This window comes from Abrus precatorius, unplaced genomic scaffold (genome assembly GCF_003935025.1).
Source record: "Abrus precatorius isolate BTA unplaced genomic scaffold, Abrus_2018 Scaffold10, whole genome shotgun sequence".
NCBI lineage: Eukaryota > Viridiplantae > Streptophyta > Magnoliopsida > Fabales > Fabaceae > Abrus > Abrus precatorius.
The window spans coordinates 22,761,959-22,786,280 of NW_020874292.1; the positions used below are offsets into that span (position 1 = coordinate 22,761,959).

General features: G+C 31.8%; 3 protein-coding genes across 3 annotated transcripts; 1 reads left to right on the plus strand and 2 right to left on the minus strand.

The window, feature by feature from the left end:
- The first annotated feature begins 1,911 nt into the window (after positions 1-1,911).
- LOC113852064 lies at positions 1,912-3,209 on the plus strand. The gene has a single exon (XM_027482321.1). The coding sequence runs from the start codon at positions 1,912-1,914 to the stop codon at positions 2,719-2,721; it is 810 nt and encodes a 269-aa protein (XP_027338122.1). The 3' UTR covers positions 2,722-3,209.
- A 6,262-nt stretch (positions 3,210-9,471) lies between these two features.
- LOC113853048 lies at positions 9,472-13,737 on the minus strand. The gene is made up of 2 exons (XM_027483493.1): positions 13,234-13,737; positions 9,472-9,723 (listed from the first exon to the last, which is right to left on the minus strand). Exons 1-2 carry the CDS (start codon positions 13,522-13,524, stop codon positions 9,544-9,546), a joined length of 471 nt encoding a protein of 156 aa, XP_027339294.1. The 5' UTR covers positions 13,525-13,737; the 3' UTR covers positions 9,472-9,543.
- Positions 13,738-21,330: 7,593 nt separating this feature from the next.
- LOC113853274 (influenza virus NS1A-binding protein homolog A-like) lies at positions 21,331-22,449 on the minus strand. The gene has a single exon (XM_027483825.1). The coding sequence runs from the start codon at positions 22,447-22,449 to the stop codon at positions 21,331-21,333; it is 1,119 nt and encodes a 372-aa protein (XP_027339626.1).
- Between the last annotated feature and the right edge of the window lie 1,873 nt (positions 22,450-24,322).

Here is a 24,322-nt window from a genome sequence, read left to right on the forward strand (position 1 = left end):
ACTCAATTGGTGAAATAAGGTAGCACTACTGGCAGCTAATCATGTTTCTTCGTATTCTTTAATTTGAATTAATAAACAATACAAACAACAAGACAAGTTATTGGGGTAAATTGCAATAATTTATCTTTGTCAGTATCGTGGGGTTCATAATTCACAAGGCAGTGTGCTGTCACGCTGCTTATACATGAACGTAGGGTGGACCAACAAAGGCGTGTTGTTACATACAAGTGACAAGACCCATATCCGCCTTATTTCCCGTTCATTTTACCTTGATTACCAATCCAATTAAGCTTTGAAGAGTCATGCATGCACCTTCTTTTTGTTCTCTTTAACTCATATTTTATGGTAATTTCTCTTGCCATCTTCACGGGCTAGCAAATTATTAATTTTTCCAAGACTAGTTAATTTGTTTCTTCGTGTGGCTTATCATACCAAGTCATGGACTAATGGTCCAACTGTCGAACTCATTATGATGATGAGGCACCCTTGTAACAATTGTCATATCTTACGTAATTTAATGTATTGAAACTGGTAAGTGCCCATGAGGCTGTGGGATCCACCAAGTGTTTTTATCTAGGGACATGCAGCATCAGAGTTTACACAACCTAGTTATTACACCTTCCATTTGCAGTATACCCCATCGTCCTCATTTCCCTAATTACATATTTGTCCACTCTAGCCACGTTGTGCCATTCGACATCAGTTGACCCCCTTAGAATATTCATAGGTTTCAAATCTCTACCACAGGGCTTACGTATCTAAAGATAAAAATTTTATGCTCTCTTTTTCACTCAAAATAACGAGAGTAGGAATGGTAAATGATTTTTAGCTTCTTTAGTTTTGCATTATAACCATATAAATATGTGTTTACTTTAAATGTTACTCATGATAATTTCTGCATTATATTTACGTTTATAGCTCTTCTAATGTAAATCTAAACACATACTCTGCATCAAATACTTATCCATATCTTAAACTCTACAAGGGCAATGATGCTGTTTTCTAGGTAAATTCATAACAATGATTGATTGTTCATTTTATCATTAAATATTTGAAAAATCATTGAACACAAATTAAAAATAAAACAATTGACAACTCACTTGAAATAATTGTACTTGTAAAAAAACAGAAATCTTGGAACACAATGGATTGAATGAGGAATGAGTATACGAGCGTGAGAGGCCCTCGTGTTGGACGTTGTTAAATTTGGTAGCCCATACAATTTGACTGGATTAGGCAAGGTCACGAAATGGTGGGCCATACCAATCTCCCCTATTAGATCCTACACTGCCCCACTTAACCAATGATTACTGTGCCTCTCCCATTCTCATTGGACATCTCTTATGTTTATTGTTAACTCACGTGGGTCGGTTTCTGTGATTAGTATCTCCCAGCTTAGCATCCGCCGCAGTTATGATAAAAACTCTCACATACCACATTTCATTATACTCTATAGATTCTTTTTCAACTTTACTTATATCTTATATACTACTACTATTGTTATTTTATAAAATAAAATGTAAATTAAAATATTTAATAAATGATAAAAAAGATTTATAAACATAATACTCATAGTACTAATTATTAACATGTTTTAGAAAGAAAAAAAAAAACTCCCTCAATATTAGTCTACACGTTCACGCGGCAAAGCTAAATGCCATGCACAATAAATGCCTCACATTGACCTCTGCAATTTCACTCTTTCCTTTCCAACTACCATTGGCTCTTTCATGCCTCTTCTCTTGTGTGTTCTGCTAGTTCGAGTAGTAGTTATTATGACAACTAGAGTGTAACCTTTGTAATGGAAACCTACCTCTTTTGTGACAACCCAGCAACACATTAGCAACGATTCGTGTTTGTATCTTTGTTGGAAGAATTATAGTTTCTATCACAGGAAAGAAACTAACCACAATGGGTTGTTGCGTGAGTAGTAACAGATCTTCACTCTCAACATCGTCACCAACGAGAAGCAAAGCATGTCAAGCACCAAGATCTAGCACGAAAGGCTTAGAAAACAGAGCACCCCCTCTTGAGGAAGAGACAGTGAAGGAGGTGTTGTTGGAAACACCCAAATGGCAACCGAGCGTGGCGAAATTTGAAGCAGAGAAGCCAAAGAGTTTTGAAAAATTCGAAGGAGGAGATAGCAAATTGGTTGAGAAGTCATTGAACAAAGCCGATGAGATCTCTGAAGTCTCAGAAGTTTGCAGCTTGAGCGAGAGCGTGTCCACAACTACATTCACTGAGGAAGAAACGCGCCACCAAAGGGTCAGTAGATCTCCGGCGAAGGTGCGAAATAACCGCTCTCTCTCCGGTGACTTCGGCGCCCGGAGAGATAGGACGGCTGGGAAATCTCCGGCGAGGAGGTCGGAGCAATCCCCGGGGAAAAGGAATGTTGGGTCTGTCAGAATTGTTCAGAGCAGAGATCAAATGGGCAATGGGGGAATCGGTAACCAGCATCGCCGGCGAGACGCCGGCGAGAATTCCGGTCGCCGATCCAGGTCGCCGGCTACCCGCACCGACAATGGAGCAACTAGATCCGTGGTGGGTCGGAGTCCTTCTGCGAGGAGAACGAATCAATCCCCGGGTCGGGTCAGAACCGCCGCGCCGGGAAGTGTTGGCCGGAAAATGGAGAATTCGAGCATGGAGGGTAAATGGCCATCATCATCTAACGAGTCTCTAGAAAATCCTCTTGTGTCATTGGAATGCTTCATATTTCTCTAGGCAAAGCAATTATGGCGGTGGTGGCGGCACCATAGAGTAGGTGAGATTGGTGCTAGAGTCCTAGTTATTTAGTCATTATTAGTAACTCATTAATTTGTGTACTTTCTTTAATTAATATCGGAAGGTAAGCAATTTGGGTGTAAATATTTGAAGTCAATGGTCAAATTAGGGACTTTATGGGAGGGAAAGAGAGACAGTGGATGATTTGTCCCAAGTCCCAACATGACCTTTTGGATAGTTGAATACGTAAATTCTAATGCTAGTGGTAAAAAATTGACCTCTGTTTTACTTCTATTGCACCACTGCTCTGTTCATTTTTCTCCTCTGGCAAGTTAGGAAAGATTGCGTTTCTGCCATATTGATTTAGTCTGCACCAAAATATTCACCTACGCTTCTGTGACAACGAAAGATTCAACCTTACGGTGAACTACAGAGTTGAATGAGAAGACAAATCATAAAATGTATTCAACTTTTTTTACTATAAAATTAAAATTTGTATAAAATCGGTTGTGTGTGAGTAATTTGCAAGGGTTATTTTAAGTTCCATTAGCTATTTTATGATATTGGTAGAGCTGCAGGACATTCCACTAAATCAAAAACCACTGCATAAATGCGGTAATCATGAAGCGAGGACTCCAACATAGTCCCGACAATAGAATTCTTTCTATTTGGTTGGCCTTAGCATCATGATCCCCAAAATAGGATTCTTTTTTAACCTTGATAGAAAGCATGCCATGGTTTTTATTTGCAGGGAGCAATACAAGAGAACCAAACATCATTATAATTTATTTTATATATATGTTTTCACTTGTATTGTTGAAAAATATGCTAGTAGATGTGAATATTATGTTATGCTTCAACTTAAACTTTTAAGCCTTAAGGTCATAAGTCATCAAACTTTATAAATGGTGCCTTTTTTCTTGCACATGTTATTCTATTTAATAATTTTTCACTTGAGGTACAATACATTTATGTTTAAATTTTGCAGCACTGTTTATAAAGAATTTTATCATAATGACACAAGCTTTTGTATTATGACTCAAGAGTTTGCAAGAAAGTATCGCCAATCTGAGTGATTTATTTGTTTAAAATGTTTTAAGTAATTTAAATTATATTCATTTTATTTATATATTTTAATTTATTATTAAATTAGTAATGCGAAATTTGGTTATCTCTAAAAGTTTGAAGAGTTTGAGATGCCCATGCGATTTCTAAAATTATTGTTCTATTTGTTTTTCATATATATAATTAATTTGGTACATTTGTGTTAATATTAAGAGAATTATAAATAAAATGTTTTAGAAGATATAACTACCCCCTCCCCCAACGTGAGCCATGTCCCACAACATTTTGTTATAAATAAACTCACAACATTTAATATTTGAACTCTAATATATATTTTTTATATTAAAACAAACAGTTTTTCTCACGAGAAACTTGTGTTTGTAGCCGATGAGACAGGGAAAATTTAATAGTAAACCGTTAACGGTGGTTTCTTTTGGTGAATAAAATGTTTGGCAGCATATAAAGCATTTTGGACTGTTTCTTTGAAGTCGTCCCTTTCGAGCACAGAGACAAACAGTTGATTAGCATCAGTGATGTGGAGAAAGAGGGAATGTGGAAGCCTCACAAGTTTTAAAAATCAACCCAAAAGAGGAGCACTGCAAATCCTACCTATTGTCCACACCTTTGGGTTTTTACTTCGCTAGAAACCAAAAACAATACCAATCGTATTATAAATCTAAGCTACGCATCAGAAAAGAGCATGGAATATCGATCGGGTTTTGACAGTCCTCGTCAGCCGGGATCAATAAATTTTTTACCTTTGAAATAATAAATATAACTAATTTAAATACAACATGTTAATTAAAAATAAAATTAATATTTTTAAATAGGATTAGTAAAAATATATAAAAATATTTTTAAAATAAAAAAGTAAACATTACAATAAAATATTAAAATAATATATATGTATATAAAATAAAATTAGAAATAAAAATCTCTTTATTTTAACAAAAATCCATTAGTAACAATTTATCACTTCTTAACAAACTGAAAAAAACAAAACAAAATTCTAACGAAAAAGAATAAAGAAAAAAAAGTGGAGAAACTAACAAAATTGTAGAATATATAAATAAATAGATGAATTGTTATTAAAAGAGGGGGTCACTCGCAGAGGCACTTAGGCAAAAGAATCATTCTGGTCAACAATAAAGAAGGAGAAAAAGAGAAAACAAGGTTTTTCATATCTCTTTTCCTAAAAAAATGGCACCAATCTCTGCATGCAAGAATTGGGTTGATATCCTTCGTTTCTTCTATTTTACCAAGCGTGCCTTTTACTCCATGACTGTATTTTTGGGATCCAAAATCTTGTTTCATCATTTTTATATTACTTTCTTTCTTTTTCGATTCAAGTATGCAAACCATTTATGTTAAGAACTGAAAAACTAAATCAGGATAAGGAGAAGATGAGCATTTACTTCTTGTATCTTGGTCATCCTAACGTCATAAATGTTAGTATCATGTTTTTTATTTGAGTCTCCAAAATGTATATTTGTTATAATATCATCATTATACACATCTCTTTCTTCTCCACCAACCTCTATTCTATCTTTTTTTTAAAATTTTATCTACCATCATTACTTACATTCATACTACATCCTACCTCATCATCATATCATTTAATTAAAACCTGGCAAATAAATTTGGTTTTGATATAGGATACTCTACATGCATTTCAATATTTTCTAAATATTTTATTGCTCTTTCCATTTTCAAAGCATCTTTATCATCAATGAATTTTTTTAAATCTCCTTAAGTTTTTTTCACTTATTTTATATCAATTTCTCTCTATGATTGCATAATCCATGTTTTTATTTTATTCAAACACTTCCAATAATCTTTCAAAAGTCCATATTTTGATATGTTCTATGATCTATATCTATACACTTGGAGCCTATTTTATTTTGTAGGTGTTTCACATTAATTTTATCATTAATTTTTACAGTTAAGCACGAAAGAACTACCAATACATTATGAGTATATTTCAAACAAAAATCGAATAATTGTAATTGACCTTGCAAGAAAGTACAATGGTGCATCACTCTCGTCATAGGCATGCTTCATTATCTAGCACGACAGTGCTGGATGATAATGCATGACCATACTGCTTTAATCTGTTATCTAAATTTGAAATTTAATTTTAAAAATTTGAGAATTTGAATCTAGATAGAATTCAGAAAAGTCAAAAGAGGTTTTAGTCTAAATTTGGAAAAGTTGGCAAAATTGATTTCCATTCAAAAAGATAAAGCCCAACAGGTGAAGATCGAGTGACGATCGGAAACTCAATGCACACCCTATATAAAGAGGTTTTATGTTACTAAAGAAAAACACTTTCTACACACCATCTTCTTTCCCTAAATTCTAACTTAATCAACCATTGAGAATTATTAAAGATTATTGACAAAGACAATGAGTGAGCCTTCAGAGTTTAAACAAGTGTTTGAGCGTCCCTTGAAGAACAAGAGCTACTTCCATCAATTTTCCTTTTAGGCCTTTTTAGTTTAAATTTTCCTTTGAGTTTATGGATTTGTTTATCATACTTTTCGTTGTTTGTTTTGTTATGGGTAACTAAATCTATAACTAGGGTTATGGCTGGTTTTATTGCATACTCTATGTGATTTTTATGTTTAATAACGATATTGATTTCTTTTTTAATGTTTAATTTTTATCCTATTGAATTGAATTTTGCATGTTAAAAATCGATCACCCTTAGCATTTCATAGTTAGTTGCATTATAGGCGACCATATCACATGTAATTAATAGAACTATAAGATAAAACGAGATAAGAGGTTAGGTGGATCAAACTTAATTCTTCTCTTCCAACTGTTATTAAATTAATAAACTTATAGAGTTTTTATATTTTCTCTATCCTTTACCTTGCATTATTGTTGGGAATAATTACTTAGAAAAAAGAATACTAACATTGCATGATCATTGAGTTTAAATAGAATAAGTATGGGTATTGGTAAACATTAAAGAAAGTAATATTGAAATTAAAATAAAAAAAACATAGAAAGGTGTAATAGGTGAAACCATATGCCCTAGGTCTTCTCATCTAATTTATGTCAAAAACTAGTTTTGTGTTTTTTCAATTGCTCTTTGAATTTAAATTCTACTTATTTTTAATTAACTACACATTCTTTTAGTTTAAGCAATTAAATCAATGTATTATTAATACTTGAAAATAATATTTATAGAACGATAACTTAGGAACTTAATTTAAAAATTCTTTGTTACTTTTTGACATAACAATCTTTATCTATTTTTAAAAGCACTACTTTGTCACTTTCATAGGTAGTTTTCTTTTCCTTCACAGAATTACTTCCATAGTGAACTTTAATGACAAACCTAGTCATATCCTAATACAAAAGGTATTCAAGTAAATAATCAATAACAAATAAAACGTACAAAGGCAAAATTCAAAACAAAAATATAATGTGACAACTATCCATGTAGAACTACAACCTTTTTTTCCAAAACTTTCTATGAACACTCAAAACTATAATATAACAAAGAAATATCTCCAAAACTAACAACAAACATAAAATAAACTCAATAATTTTGCATATGAACAATGCCAAGATTCTTAGATGAATGTTGTTTAAAAATTTCACAAGATTTTCTTAACAATTTTGCCAACATACAATGATAAACTTTGCAATTTTTTCTTCTTTTAATATGTGCTTTTTCTAAGAGTTTATGTTGTATGAACAAAAAAACTATCACTTTTAGAAAAATCATATAATATTATCTTATTCCACGTCTATTTTCATGTCAGTAAAATTAGTGATACTGGTAATTAAGTTTAATAAAAAAGATTAATTTAAACAAACTTACAACATATGAGACCTATATGAGGGAAAAGTCAAAACAATTATAAGAGTTAAGAGATCAATCTACTAATTTAGCATATTATTTATTTTAAAAATTAATGATTATGGTTGATGTAATAATTCATAATTAAATGATAATTTAAAATCTTTTTACACTGTTATTATATAAATTAAATTCTTATATATACCATATATTATTTTAAAATTAATTAATATAAAAATCAATATTAAAAACCTTAAATTATTAATTTTAATTAAACTCTAAATTATATATAATCTTATTTAAATATAGACAGTCTGAAAAAATAAACACTTAATTCTTATAATTGAATTCCATACCATCAATCCTAATAAAAGGATACTGTTATCCCCAAGTTCCAACTCAAAAAACGTCACCTCCCCGACATACTATACTTTCGTTTTTTTTCCTCCAACAAGCAAAGGATGCACATTGCACATGGATGAGGGAGAATATCATGTTTATACTACCAAAAGGTACTCGTTTTGCTCCTGAATAAAATTAAAGAGAAAAAAAAATTGTCAAAACTACACGTCCCATTCAACCCAAATATGATATGTTATTTCTATACGAAAACAACTTCTAAGAAACTTTGTTGTGGAATCTTATAGAACATGCAATGATAGACTAGAGTTTTTTGATGGGCCAGAGAAAATGTCCATGCTGGCCCAAGAAAAAGAGCATCTTCATAGGCCTAAAACTCGTAAAGGGATTGGTAAGCCTGATAAGCCCAGTCTTAGAGGTGGTGGACACCCATAAAGCCCACTATGTAGCTCAACCATGCGGTAAATGAATGATTTCTGCTGGCACATAATATACGAGTAAATGCAAGGTTGAAGGAAGCATATACACTTTAATGCACTCCACATAGTACATATGAGTAAATAAATGGTCGAGAGAAATATGTATACATTGATGCCCTCTACAAGACAAGAGTAAATAAATAACTGAAGGACAACGTCAAGTTATGGTCGTTTGCCACTCACCCTGTCAACTCACAATGGACCAATTTCTAGAGCAGAGTTCTAATACCGTCATTGACCATGGGTATGTTTGAACAAATATAATTTTATAGAACTAAGTTTTTATCAAAATTTTTAAATAAGGTAATTTATGTCAGAAATTTTATTTTAAAAATGAGTTTACAGTAAATTTTAAAATATTTTCTTAATTTAATGCAAGAATTATAATTTATCACTTTAACTCAAACATAAATTTAAAAATATATTTAAATAAAACAGCAAGCAAATATAATATTTTGTAAAATCACATTCAGTAAGAGAAACACAAATCCGAAGTCAAAATTGATTTTGATTTCATTTTTGTCCAAGCATGAGAATTTAATGCTGAAGTTGGAGTGCTGCTTTACCGCATTAGCTTTTAATTAAAAATTCATTGCTGCAATCACAATCGAGGAAAATGGACAAAATGATTGTTGCTATACACGAGTATAGCATATTAATGTAGGTCCAAGACCAAACAAAATAATTATGGTAAAGATTATTCACGTGTTATTACCAGCCTCACAACATTATTTTGAGTATGCGCGTGGGTTTTTATCATGGTATGTCTAAAGTATGGTCCTTGCTTGAGTGCAACATAAAGAGGTTTTGATGATTTGTTGTTCATCTTAAACTTTACTTGAAGAGCACAACACTCCATGCATTGAGAACCACTGATTTTAGATTTACACTGAAACCCCAGAGCTTCAATCAGGGAGGAACATTTGCACTAAACTAAATCCTATTTACATGGTATATTATAAACTATAAAGAGAGCTTCTCTGGGTAAAAATGAAAGGAAAGTAAAGAGTAAAAACCTACATAAGAGTCTATTCTTTTCACATAAAATTTATCAACTCCTTGATGCAATATGCAGATTGCAAAACCTTGTCCTATTGAATTGTGTCATACTTGGTTGATACTCGGCAGGGTGTTGGAAGTGGAACAATTTATTGTGTTATGTTGCTGATGGGAAGGCCATGAAATGCGTTCAGGGCAACATGGTGCAGGGGCAGGGTGGGCTATGAAAGTAGGAATCTCATCTCCAGGCATCAAAACTGAAACCCAGCTGGCATATAAACTCATCTGCACAAATTACACAACCTGGTGAATTCACTTTTTTGCAGATTCATCAATTTCAGAGTAAACATAATTGGTAATTTTGGAATACAAATATCTTTTCGCTCTAGATATGCAAGCAAATATAAATACGAACACGATATTTTTCTAAATTATAATATTGCACATGATAAGAAGTTATGTATTAGTTTTTATTTCTTATTTTAAAGTTAAAAGCAATTTAATACAATGATATTATTCAATGATAATTTTTATAAAATTTTACTATATATAACTTTTATTATGTGTAATATTGCACAGGTTAGAAAATAAATAAAAAACTCACATTATAATAGATGAATCAAATTCTGCTATCCAGCATAGCTGGAATGAAAGAGTTATTTCACACCAAGGGTGGACCAGAAATCAAACTAGAAAGGGCTTGACAAATCATTGTCCACTGAAAACTTCAGAGGAAAGCAACAAATGCTTTTTTATTTTATCAAAGTTTAAAAAGACATTACTTTCAACATCACATGACACGTTCATGCTAGTAGCATTAAATGTCTGGTTGATAACCACAAGACTTGTTTTAGGGCCAAGCAATTCAAAGCCTGCAAAGATCTATCTATTCATACATATTTGTACATAAATATGGTAAGGCAACAAGTGCATGATTGTTCCTAGTTTAATTTCAACACAATAAGCAAATTCATTAAGACTTGAAGAGAACCCGTTAATCAAAAGGAAGAAAAAAAACTAATTTGTCTATCATGGATTTTCAGCAAGATTCAATCAATCAGATCGGTACTTTCACTACTTTGTGACAGTATTATGATGGTGAGGAGGAACAACACTATTTGCTAAAAACATTTTGAAGTGTAATACTCAATCACACATGTATGCATCAAATATGTAAGCAAGCACATAGGAAAAGTAAAGTAAATTGTGTCTTCTGCAATAAGTTAATAATATAAATTGTAAAGCTAAAGCATTAATGAGCCCCTACAACAATTATCATTAAAAGAAACAATGATTAAGCAGAATTGAGCGTAAATTGTTTGCATGAGATACTATACTAAGCTGACAATCGAAGGCTCGGCTAGTGATTTGCATCCCATCACAATGTGCACAGAATCTTCTCCAGGTGGCTTACTTGTGTATAAAATGAAATAAAATAAACAACACATTCATTGAACCCAACACTGCTATTTCTCATTTCTTTCAATCTGGACATGTTATATAAGGCACAGACATCATCCAACATCGTATCATACATTTGACTTTTAACACATACACACACAATATTACATAAAGGAGATTAAATGTGTCCACCTAGATATTAACAGACAGATTGAGACATGGATCCATAGAAAATAAAGTAATAAAAGTATGATAGTTGCCTTTGGATTAAAAAAATCTATGTTTGCATATATAGAACATGTTGAGTTTCCTAATTAATAATTATTAATGAAATCTTTGCTTCACATCTTAAACATTTGAGAATTGAAATTGGTGAGTTTAAAATCACTTCCTTCTCAAGATACCGACAAAGGCAAATACTTCTCATCATAGGTGAGTTTCTGATCACTTGGTATTACAATTAGCTGTTCAGAAATCAAAATATATATTTATACCCTTCCGTATGATCTGCTACTGTGATTTTAAACTGACTTTTAAATTAAATAACTTGATTAGTAAGATAAAAATTACTCACATGGTCTGAGCGCCTAAGTGGCATCATTACCATAAACAATAAAAAGAATCCCTGACACAAGCCTAAGTGCAGAAGCATGTTCTCTAAAATCCCATATTCTGTATTCCATTAACACCATAGTGAAATCCACAATGTGATCCAAATGCCAAACAAATAAATAATTAAATTCTATATTATTTGTAGACTTTTGCATTCAAAACCTCATTGGCTAATAGTAGGGAATCATTAATAATTTTGTTAAAGTTGAGAGAAACAACTCCACGGGCAATGTCCCAATCAAGTTGGTGCCCTCCAACAGAACAACGAGGTTGGATAAATAAGTGGGCCTAGTGTGTTCCTCCAAAGTAATGGCACAGGGTAGACAACACAATTGTTGCATGGTACTGGCTCATCATATGAAAATACATTTGAAACCAAATCTAAAATATTGAAAAAAAGTATTGGCCAGGAAAAATGTAGAACAAAACCGAATATATATCGTGGGGTTACCTTCTGAATTAGTAGTTAGTAGGATAGACAATCAATGCTAAAGATAAGAAGAACATAAAATAATATTAAGTTGGGTTGACCATCTGTCTCAAACCACAAGCACCAGCCATGTACGGTATCAATAAAGATTGGAGGTGATGGTGCAGGTGAAAATCAAGGACAACGATGTGGGTCTCAACTTCCACGCAAAGATGGATAAGTAAGTCCAAAGACTCATGGCTAGGGACCAATGATTCAACAGAAAACTTCTACTGAAGGACCATGTCCATATAAAAAGCAGAAGACAACACAATCCACTCATAATTAAGGTACTTGACAGAACGTGTAAATGCAAGGGGAATGAAATGAAAAATTTGGTGGGGTTATGATAGGCTTCTTAAGTTCAAATAGAAAAAAAAATTAAAGAGAAAAAAAAAGGCTTTGTCAGATACTGAATTCATATTTGACAAGATTTACCCCTTTTTTCCAAAGAGAAACTGGAGATTAACGACAAAGAGGACCGAAAGGGCTAAAACACAGTAACCTACCAGAGTATCTCTTTACCAACGCTAAGAAAAGCACAAGCATTTGAAAGTTTGATCTATTTGAGGATGAAAGAAAGAGCAACACCCTTTAGTGTTAGGCCAACAGGAAAATCTCTAATGGAGGACCATAGTGTTTGAAAAGAATATAAGAGGCAATGGAACAGGAAAATGCACAGAACATCTCCATAAAAGAGATCAAGAATGCATATTGCATAATATTAATGAAGGATAACAGTGGAATAGATGATGAGAAACAAACAGGAAAGGAAGATTTTGAATTGGTCACTTGGACATGGCAGAGAGATTCATAAGAAAAAAAAAAGGCAAGCAATTAATTCTCATTAAAAAAACAAGATCCAATATTCGTAATCAGAAAGAAGCAATTTTATGGGAGTGAAATTCAACAGCCAAAGATGCAAGTAAAAGGCAACCTAGAAATAACCAAAAATTACATAGAATAACAAAAGCTTTTTGTCAGATAAATAATCATCACTCATCCAGAAACTAAAATAACTGCCCATATTGAAACCAAAATAACTACCCCAACTTGAAAAAAAAAAAAAAGGCATCCAGAGGTGGAAGAAGAAAGAGAAAACTCTGCATTTTGGTTGACGGGAAACGTGAAAGAAACCAAAGAGAGAGAGAAAGCCAACGAACACTTAACAACAGAGAAGTGGAAGAAGCAAACCAAAAGCAAAAAAGTTGCAGTCTTTCACATTGAACAATGAATGCTTACACTCACACAACACACCCCAAGAGAGAGAGAGAGAGAGAGGATGAGTTATTGTCTAAACTTTGACGACTTACTTTGGGAGAGGGGTGAGCGAGCTTGGCACAGTCGAGACGGCGACGGGTCCGGCGACCGGACGGCGAGAGTAGTGGCGAAGTGGGTCTGAGGAACCTCTCAAAGATAGCCATGACTAAGAACATGGAAATGAGAATGGCAGTGGCAACAAAGCCAAAAGAGACAGCATTGACAGAGGTATCAAAGTTGCTCCAACGTTGATCATCTCTCTGAAGGTTGAGTGGGGCCCCAATTGGTGGCCATCCATTGTCATGATCTTGTACTACCATTACCATTATTCTCCGTTTTACCATTTCAGTTTCACTCACTTCCTACACTAGCATATTCAGAACACAACACAACTCAAATATGAGTTCAGTTTAGTTGAGGCTTGGCTTCATACTTCTCACAGTCACACCACTCGTATTAATTTAGTACTTCAAGAGATAGAAAGGGAGAGAAGCATGTGGGGTGGCCGAATGGTGAAAAAAGGAGAAACCTTGGAATTTGGATAGGACCCTGTTGCCTGTGCTGTGTCCTTTGTTTTTCTGTTCGAGAAAAACGATAAAAAGCTCTTTCACTCTTTAAATTCGTCCTTTATGCCCTGTTTACTCCAAAAACACTCAAACGGGGAAACAAAAGAAAAATCAAACAACATAAATATAAATACAAAAATTAATTAGAAAAGGTCGTAAATTTTTTTTAACGAGTATAAAATAAAAAAAGTGTTTCCTACGGTGTTTATAAATTATGCTATTTTTAAATTAATAATTATGATTATTTTAATATTTTAAAAATTAATAATATTTATATTTTATAAAATGAATCACTTAATTTTATTATACTTTCTCATGTAAAATAAATATTATTATTAAAAAATATATAATAGACAATAAAAATTAATAATCTATTTTAAAAAATATAAATATCTTTGAAATATTAAAAATTATCATAAAATATATAATATTTTCTTAAATTTACAGATATAGTAACGAGTATTATATATTTAATATAATATTAACAGTAATAATTATAATATTAAATATTTTTTTAATCTCTGAAGTATAGTAAAAATTACTAATAAAAATTATATTAATTTAATTTAATTTAAAAACTTTAAATTTTTATTATAATAATTTCAAATATAAATTTATTTATTATATTGTTAAAAATTAGTTTTAAGTTTTCCTTCATTTAATTTTGCGTCAGTTTAGAGAATTTCTTAAATTATATTGTGAAGGCTCGTTTATTTTATAATTAAAGAAATAATTATTACGTTCTTAATATAAAACACATATTTGAAGTATACTATTAAATTTAATTTATACACGTTTCAAAACATTTAGTAGTTTAAAATTAATTTTATTTAACTTTAATATAAATAAACACTTATTAATGCAATTATCTTATTTTTTCATTTTTACTCTTATTTTCTTCCATCCAAACGCAGTGTTTGCTTTTGCACTATTTTTGCTTTAAAAATTGGATTACCTCGCTTTAGAAAAAAAAAAAAAAAAACACTTGATTTTATACCCTCTCAAGGTCCGGTTACGTAAAGTAAATTTTTAAAAAAAATGCTGTTTGAACGTATATATAATTTTTAAGAAAAAGTCATAAAAAAATATGATAAGATAAAGAAATTAAATGTGAAAATTGCAACTTAAAAAAATTTAATGATTAAATAAGTGACACATTTATAAGACGAAAACAGTTCAGAGAAAAAAAACAAAGGAAGGGTGACTTTGAGTTTCGAGTATTTTGACGTTATGCATGTGTATACATTTTTTAAATCTCATCCTAGATACCACTGTCCAGTGATCTGCGGCACTGATGATGAACAATATTTTTGTTTTTTTGGCTCACATGAAAAAATGAAGTTTTCTTACGAGTTTTACTTCATTTTTTCAAGAACGCCCATGTTCGAATTTTATATCAACTATTATAATATTTTAAGCTAAATTAAATAAGTCATTATAGAGTTATTTTATAAATTTAAGGCCTTATATGATGATTAGAATTATTGTCGATTTTAAGTTTTAAAATTAAAAAAATTAATTTATATTTATCCTGTAATTTTTATTTTTTTATTTTTAATATTTAATGTTAAATTCTATATTTAAAATACGTAAATTATTTATTACTTCTTTTTTTAAATTTTGAGTGATACTTAATAACAATGTAACAATTTTTTAACTTTTAAAATTTGTGATACAAGTATTTTAAAATTAAGTTAAAAATTAATTCAAGTTCATTTTAAATAATTTTTTTAATATTTAAAAATTAAAACTATAATTCGCGACAATCTCAAGTAGACTTTGGAATAGTTGTCAAGTTAACATGATTTGGACTTGGGTGTTTCATCAGCTTCACTAACAAAAGCTTATTTATTTTTTCTTATTTAAATCACAAATAAAAATGTAAACTCAACCCGAATTCTCATTTTCATGTGTTAAGCAGATCATGCAACTTAAAAGTCGATTTAAAACAATTAAAATAAATCAAAATTTAAAAAAATAAATTTATTTAGACTTATAATTTAAAACTCAATTCTTATATTTTACAAAACTTGATTGGATTGACCCAATTAAATTAATCTATTTTACTACTTGTATTTTTTTAACGCTCAAACTTAAATTTATGCATTCCAGAGGAGTTCTAATTCTTTTAGCACTGATAAGTCAGTTATTCACTTTTTTACAAAACAAAATATTTAAAAAGTCTATATGATAAGTAATAAAGTTATTTAACATTTTGAATTAAAATATGTAAAATTTCATTTTGAGGATACAAAATAAACAAATATTAATAAACATTATTAAGACACCCATTAAATTTTTAATAATATGATATTTTTAACAAATAATTGTTATTAATTTTGTACGGCTGTTCAGTAAACTAACAACATAGTCATTTAGATACACTTGGAGAAAGTCAAGTCTATATTAAGTCAAGGAAGATAAGTTGAAGGATAAATGCCTCTTTCAAAAGGTTCTAGTCATTCCAATGTGTGAATTATTATATCAATTGATTTGTTCTTAGGGTTGTCGACATTTTTCTCTGATAAAATTACATTTTTGTGATGCAATACTGTGCGCATGTTTGGTGACATATATTCTGTGAGAAAGAATTGTATATCTTTTTAAATTTTTATCTCAAAATCGATTAGAAAAAAAGTGCTTATCTTCTTTAAAACATATTCAACTAGACACATTATATTCTTGCATAAATGCATCATAGAGTGCAACTCAAATAAATACTATGTGACAAAACTACATATTTTATCCACTACTTTTGTTCAAATGTTTGGTTTTCTCTCCTACCCTAAAGTTCAAAAGTTAGGTTGAGCTTCTTCGACAGTCTCATCTGTGTTGTAATGCTTATTGGCAATTTCTCTTTCAAAGATACGTCAGCTAGCTTTTTAGTTGCATATTTTTCAGAAAAAAGAAAAGAAAAGAATAAATAAATCTTCTTGTTTATGTCTTTACCTGGCTTTTGGTCATCGATATGAGAAGCTCTTCACTTTTAATCGTGATTCTGGATCTTTTTTCCACTTTGTTACTGATGAATAATATTTCCCCATGTCTAATCCTTTTATATATGATTGAAATTGCAAGCAAGGGATGACCGAAATTTCTTCCATGAAAAAAATGCTTCCTTCAAAGTTTCAATCATGCAAACTTTGTGTCTAATCAAAATACGACAAACTTTACTTAAACTTTGTGACTAATTTCTCAATCATATCCAACACATGATATCACTAACATCTTTCATTCTCCCTTAAAAGAGGAAAGAGGGACAGATAACATCCTAGTTATGACTTCCCAGCCATAAAATCCACCGCTTAATTAATGCCCATAAAAATATAAGCGTTTTATTTAGTTGTTGTTTTTCATTATTAAAAAGAAATAACTTTGAAAGTACCTACGTTTTTAAGACTTTCTTAAGTAATTACCCAGTTACGAAATATATCGGTTATCCTTAAAAAAATTAAATTATTAATAAGGTACAAAACTTAAAAATATAAACTTTATTATACACACACACATATATATTATCATGTATATCCGTATTTACATAATTTGAATATTTATAAATATATTATTTAATAAGAATTTCAAACTAAGCTAAGGTAGATTTTATATTTTATAAAAAATTATTAAGTAATATGTATTAAACTAGAATTGTTGTTGACTTGACACTTATAATTAATAATGTTTTGAGTAACTGTTGCTTAAAAGAAAAAAATAAAAACATCAAACTTATTGCTGAAAAACAAGTTCCACGTACAATTAATGAAATGTATATTAGTTTGTGAATTTTGTTTAGTAATTTTTTTAATGTAATTGGACCCGTAGGACGAAGAGTTATTCAAGTTTTATAAAGTGGGGAAAAAATGTGTCATTTAAGGCCCATATAAAAATTGTAAAAGGTAAGGATAAACCTTCCAAAGGATTGCATAATTAGGAATGCTCTAACAATCTCAAAAAGAAGAATGAGATTCACTTACATTGGAATTTACATAAAGAAGACTTTATGGGAAAAAAGAAAGAAAAAAAGGGAAGCAAATGCTTATTTTTCTTTTAGCAGTTCTAACAGATGAATAATGTTTTAATTAAAAATTATGTGAAACCACTGTATTACCGCACATCTTAATGTGTTAAGTTAATTGCAAGGTTAGTATGGTCACTGTGTAATTTGTGGTCCTGACATTTTCATTATTCTTTTCTCTTTTAAAAAACAGTAACATGGACCATACACCACTTTCACACTGCAACTACCAGTCCTGCTGGTCGTAATTTTTTATATTTTAAATAACATATGCTTGAGTAAAATAGGCCTGAATTAGCTTAACTTAATTTCAAAATAATTTTAGCTTATTTTTAAAAATAATTTATGATTATTATTATTAACCATAAAAATGATCGAATCTCTCTCAAAAGACCTAAATACTACGACCATGAATGTTGTCAGGTTACTGGTCATTTAATGTTGTCATTAACTATATTATTATCATTGTTAACACTATATCTTTACTTTAGACATTGTTACTATGATTAATAACGCTACAAACATTGTTATTATGTAATTAACATTGTTAGTCACTTTTATTACTAAAAAGTCTCAAATGAGGCTAGGATAAGAAAGTGACATGCAATTTCTGTGGTTTTGATTAAAAAATAATATCAAAATTTAAAAGTTAAATATTAAAAAAATTGAACGCCATTATTGGTTTTTATAAATGTTTAATATCCTTTATCTTTGAAAACACGATCATTTTTAATTTTAATATTTATATATATTTTTGTTTACATCATTGTGTTCAACAAAAATATTTATTTCAGTGGTTCTCCAAAGATATAAATAATCTCTTTGAACACGTCTCTAACTTTTCTAATTCCTAAGCACACTCTAAATGAGCCTCCTGCGGCGGTAATATATGTTGGATTCATTTGGTCCAGACAATGATAAAGATAATGATTAGGTTCACTTAATTCTCTTAAGAGTAAATATTGAATTTTCTTCTCGAGTATGGAAACATTGAACTCGGATCTTCTGCAGTCATTTTTTTCTGCAATTATTGTAGTCACTATATATATATAGTAATGTATTCATTTTTGAGAACAGTAGACTTGATAATTCTCTTGAAAAAGACGTAGGTGTGGATATAAAAATTGAAATAAATTATAAATATAGAAATATATAAAATTCTTTATATAATTGCAAGAATGTTGTTGAAAGAGAATAATTTAATATTATAATTTTTCTCCATCTTTATGGTTTATGGAAAGAATTGGGGTGCTTTTTGCATGCCTCCAACTCCAAGGATGCGCTGCCATTGTTTAAAATTATTGTTGATATCAATTCATAAACATTGTAGCTCTGCACCATTTCCTTCATTCGCTACCTCTTCACCCATTTCATAAGGCCTCCACGAATTTTAATGTAATTTAATTTATAGCATGATGCATCATAATTCAAAGAATTATTTAACAAGCCAAGTTCCTCTAATGCAAATCTAATTGAGTTTAACCAATACGCAGTAAACAAGAAACAGAGCACATGCTGTATGCACTCTCTCTCCCTTCCCATGCTCCACGCCTATAATATCCTTCCATCCTTTCCATCCACGCTTTGCCATGTGCTTCCGCTGAAACGATAGGTCGTTTTGGAGCGAGACCATTGATCCTACTCAGAAAACATCTAATGCACCCTCACGTCATACTATATTTTTCGGGCACTGCTGTGATTTTTTACGTGATATTTTTCAAATTATAATTTTACTGTTAAATCAATCTTATGTGTGTCTATTAAATAAAAACAAATGTCACATTAGATCTAGACTACAATCATTTTTTATTGAAGCGAGTTAAGAGAATAAATGAATAACAATTTTTAAAAAAAGTATTTATGTGAAACTTGAATTCGAAATCATTAGATTAGTTAAGTTAATGTGTTTGGTTTACATAATTTGACTGTTTTACTTTACTAAAAAAATATATGTTAAAGAAAGAATGGATAGTATTTCCATTTTTTGTGATGCACAAGAATACGAAACTATAATATTGTCGACCTTTTAAGGCCCAAACCCAACATGTGGACCTCGAGATTGTCTCCAAAATCAACGGTTCAGATGAGAAAAGGAACAAATCATGTTCGTCAAGGCCAAAGTCGAGAGAGAGAGAGATAGATAAAAAGGAAAAGAAAATAGCACTACAATCGACTAATGTTGTACCAAAAAAGGAAATCATTTTACAGTGATGTGAACCTTTCACGCGTGCATGGTACGCTGACACGTGGGAAGTGTTTGCGTGACCAACAGGGTGGTCAGAAGAGTCAGAACAAGTGAGGTCAGGGTCAAGCTGAGGCGGAGGTTGAAGCAGGAGTGTGGAATATGGCTCGCGCAAGGGACTGAGCCCATGGCTCACGTGAATGATGGACCCTAACTTTCTCTTCTTTTCATGCTACAGCTTTTGAATTGTTGACCACTCTCCTTTGAATGTGGTTGGGCCTTTTCTAGGTTTCATCTACGTAGAGGGCTTCTAGGTGGGCTTAAGAAGTTCATATTTGAGCATACAATGGAAAGTGGGTAGGGCCCGCTGAAGTTTTATCAGGCCCACCTTAGTCATGGACCAGATGCTGGGCTTGCCCTTTAAAGGGGTTTCTATCGTTGTTGTGTTTGCTGAATGCTTTAAATTAAATAAAAAGATAATGGGAACCTTTCCCCTTTTGGCAATGTTTTAGTGGGGCGGTCAACAGTCACACCCATGTCATCTTCAGTACGTAACAGTTTATACTCACATCAACCACACCTTAAATAATGTTTAAACAGTGATTATGCTGAGTACTGACTCTAATAAAGCAAACAAAAGCTTTAGCCTATATCTAAGCTAAGAAACAGCTTTAATTCCTTTCACATTTGGCTATGTTCAACCCCCTTTCTAGAAAGTTACCAACCGACAATACGAATATTAAAAGGTTAATATTTGTGCAGTTAAAAGTTAATCTCTGAAGATCTTAATCACAATACATAGCCATTGAAGGACATCAATTTGTGATGACACCTTTTGGATGCTTATAAACAAAATTTTGCAATGTAAAGAATTAAAGGGTAATAATTGTTTTCCCTTCACTGCTTTATGTTATTCGAGATAGTACTATTTTTAAATTATAGCTTAACAAACGGTAATCATGATTTGGAACACCTGTTTGTTGCTAATTTGGACGAAACATTAAAAAAATTGTCAATTCCTTACTCCCAAAACTTTCCGCAAAGCAGATAGACAGTGGCGGTGCTAATGTAAATCAAGAGAACTAGTTATTACAAATGATAATCATCATAACCTATTAAGAGACTCAAGTCACTGAATCCAATTACATACAAATGCAAAATTCTTTACTATCTAAAACATTGAATTTAATCACATATAGAAAACTACAACACTAGACTTTCTTTTTATTTGATCTGTGACGATCAACCCAACCAAAAAGACAGCTGATTTTCAAATGCATAATGAATTAGCCAAAAAGTAATGCACTGATTAGAACATATAGTCTATGAATTAATAAAAAAAACCATACTATATGTTCCTATTTTTGTTTTTGCTAACTCTCAGTTAAGGTTAAGAGAGTTGCACAACACAGCAATGGCTACAAAGCTCTTTCTCACTCTCCAATTCCATTGGTTCAAGGCTCCTCCAAGCATCTCTGGTGGCTGAAGTGTCAAACATGTGAACAACAGACATTGTTCTTGCTACTTCCCCACCTATCTTATAACCTGCCAAGAAAAACAAGAGAGTCCCAATTGGTGCCATAGTTAGGTACAATCGTTGATCATTAGGACGCCAATTCTCATAGTTGTCCTCAAATGTGGAAAGACATTGCTTATGTGACCCATCAACTTCATTCCAAAGTTTGCCATCATAAGCCTCAATGTGTCCCTTCCATGCATTCAAACAATCACCTGAGCTAAAAAGAGTGCCATTCACTGCCACTATTTGATTAGGTGGCACATCTAATTGCCACATCCCAGCTATGAGATCCCACTTCCCTGCTTGCGTGTCATACATCTCAGCTGAGCTACGTTCCACTATGCTTGGCATTGTTTTATCCGAATCTTCTCTTTCAGCAAAACCCCCCACAATGTATACTTTTCCTTGCCACGTCACGCCTATGCATTTGTACCTTAAAATATGCAAATTTGGCAAAGGGGTCCACGTGTCAAGATCAGGGTCATACAACTCAGCGGATGAGATCCCACGTGCACTTGCCAGCGTGGACTTCCCCCCTGCCACGTATATTTTGTTGTCACAAACGGTGCAAGCAAAATCATATCTTGCCACACCTAGTGGTGCACAATTGAACCATTGGTTGGTTCTTATGTTGTAACGGAGAACCGTTGGTACAACTTGGATACCCTTATCAAGGTAGTCAGCAGATTCATCAGATACATGAACCATTTCTTTGTGGCAAATTTGGCCACCAATTATATAAATAAAGTCTCCTAGTGAGACCATAGAAAACCCCTTTAGGACTTGGTCATCAATTAGGCCAGGAATAGGGCCAATATAGGTCCATGTGTTGATGGATGGGTTATAGAGCTCAATTGAATTAGGGAGCCTCACACCTGGGCTTGGTTCTCTAGGACAAAACACAGCAACCACTACAAAATTGGATAGAAAATTTTCTGGGGATGGTGATGATGAAGCTGTTGGTCTGGTTGGAGAAGGGAGTGAACCCATTGGATTTTTTGGGTGATTATGCTAGTTAGTACTATTTCTAAGTTTTGTGTCAATGGGAAATGTAATAATATAAAGGAGAGTCAGTGATATAGAGAAAGGTGACGGAGAAAACTAGATTGGGTTGGCTTTGGTGCTTCCACTAGGAAGAACACGTGGAGCTGAAATCAAAGGATTTTCTTGTGATAACAGACCGAATTTTTGGTGGTTATTGCATTGTTATGTCCTTTTTTTTTCTTTTTTGGTTAGAAAATGGGATAAAGTTGGTTATTTTCCGGATTTTCCAAGGTCTAATTAGGTAGTAAACAAAGGGTGCGAACAAAATTTTATTAGATTAATCTCTCTATCTGGCGTGGTTTTTTAGGTTAAAGACTTATTTGGATAGAATGTGTTTTCTCTTTTGGTAGCAGCACGGCAAAATGTGGAAGAGACTTTGTCAAATTTAGCTAAACAATGTTGTGTAGTTTCAATTACACTCTACTTTTTCTTAATCGAACTAACATATCACTTTGATTTTTCCAACAGTGCTGGGGTTTCTCTAATTAGAAATGTGAATTAAATGATGATCATGAGTATATCAAATGTTTTATATGCGCAAGGTTTTATAGCTTTTTGTTTTATAATGATATAGGAATATTACTTTTTAAATCTAAAGTTGTTATTTATTGGGAAAAAAGAGTGATGAAAAAAGGTATAGGTTGAACACTTGAATTAAAAGGAACACAAAAGGATACTGAAATAATAACCTCTTGCTTCAACCAAAAAAGGGATAAGAAAATAAAAAACAATGGCATCTTGTTGGCTATGTGCCAAACATAAAGAAACAAAAAAGAGATAGATAAATCCAAGGGAAACACGCAGGGAAAGCATCTAAAAAGATTGTAACATGGAAGCAAATCTAAACGAGATACTAGTGTAGTACTGAATGATACATGAAATGTGGGATCCGTGATGCTTTTTATCTCATTAAGCAACACTAGTTCGGCTATAAGCATAGGTGTGCTTATCAAAAAATGGCCCTTTGTTTTTTATATGATATGTTTGGGATTAATAATACTGCATGCTATTGCAATCTCGCACCTTTATCTGCTTTTCACCTTTGAAGATTTGGCGTACCATGATTGATATTAGTTTAATGTCATCCACAACAAACAAAGCAACAACCATGTCATGTGATTATAAACTAAACAAAATAAAGCATGGCACCTTATGAATGAAATATGAATTGCCCATGAGGCCATTAATAGCACTACACTCCAACATGTGTTGCCCATTACACATCTAACGTATTGCCCACATGACTCGCCGCTTGACATTTATGACTGTTCAATGTGCAATGCAATATTTTTTTGAATAATGTTAACTAATGTCTTAAATATATCCATTAAAAGTTAAAATTTATTGTAAAAGAGTAATGTTTAATACGATTGATACAATTTTTAATAAAAAATGGTCCATTAATTTTTAATCAGTGTTCTTAAAATAACATGTACTGTGTTTCACGTTTACATGTCATGTTCTGTAAATTTTGGGTATTCATGATGGCTTATTGGATTTTTGCCTGTCTAAAACTTTCAAGTCCAGGGCCCATTTGGATAGAATCAATTGGACTATGATGACAGAGAAGCGTGGCGATTGTAACTACATGAAGCTGCACTCTGAAATTAACTATTTGACCAAAAGAGGCAATAAGGAAAGCAACAATACCCACATTGTAATGTTAATATCAATACGGAGGAAACCCCTCGTTTGTTCAATTTTTGGGAACTTGCTCCAAAAATGCACGATGATGACTAATTGCTGGTTCAGAATACTGTCAAAGATTCAAAAATCATTCAAAGCAACAAGGATGACAAAGACATAGTGACAGCAAGCA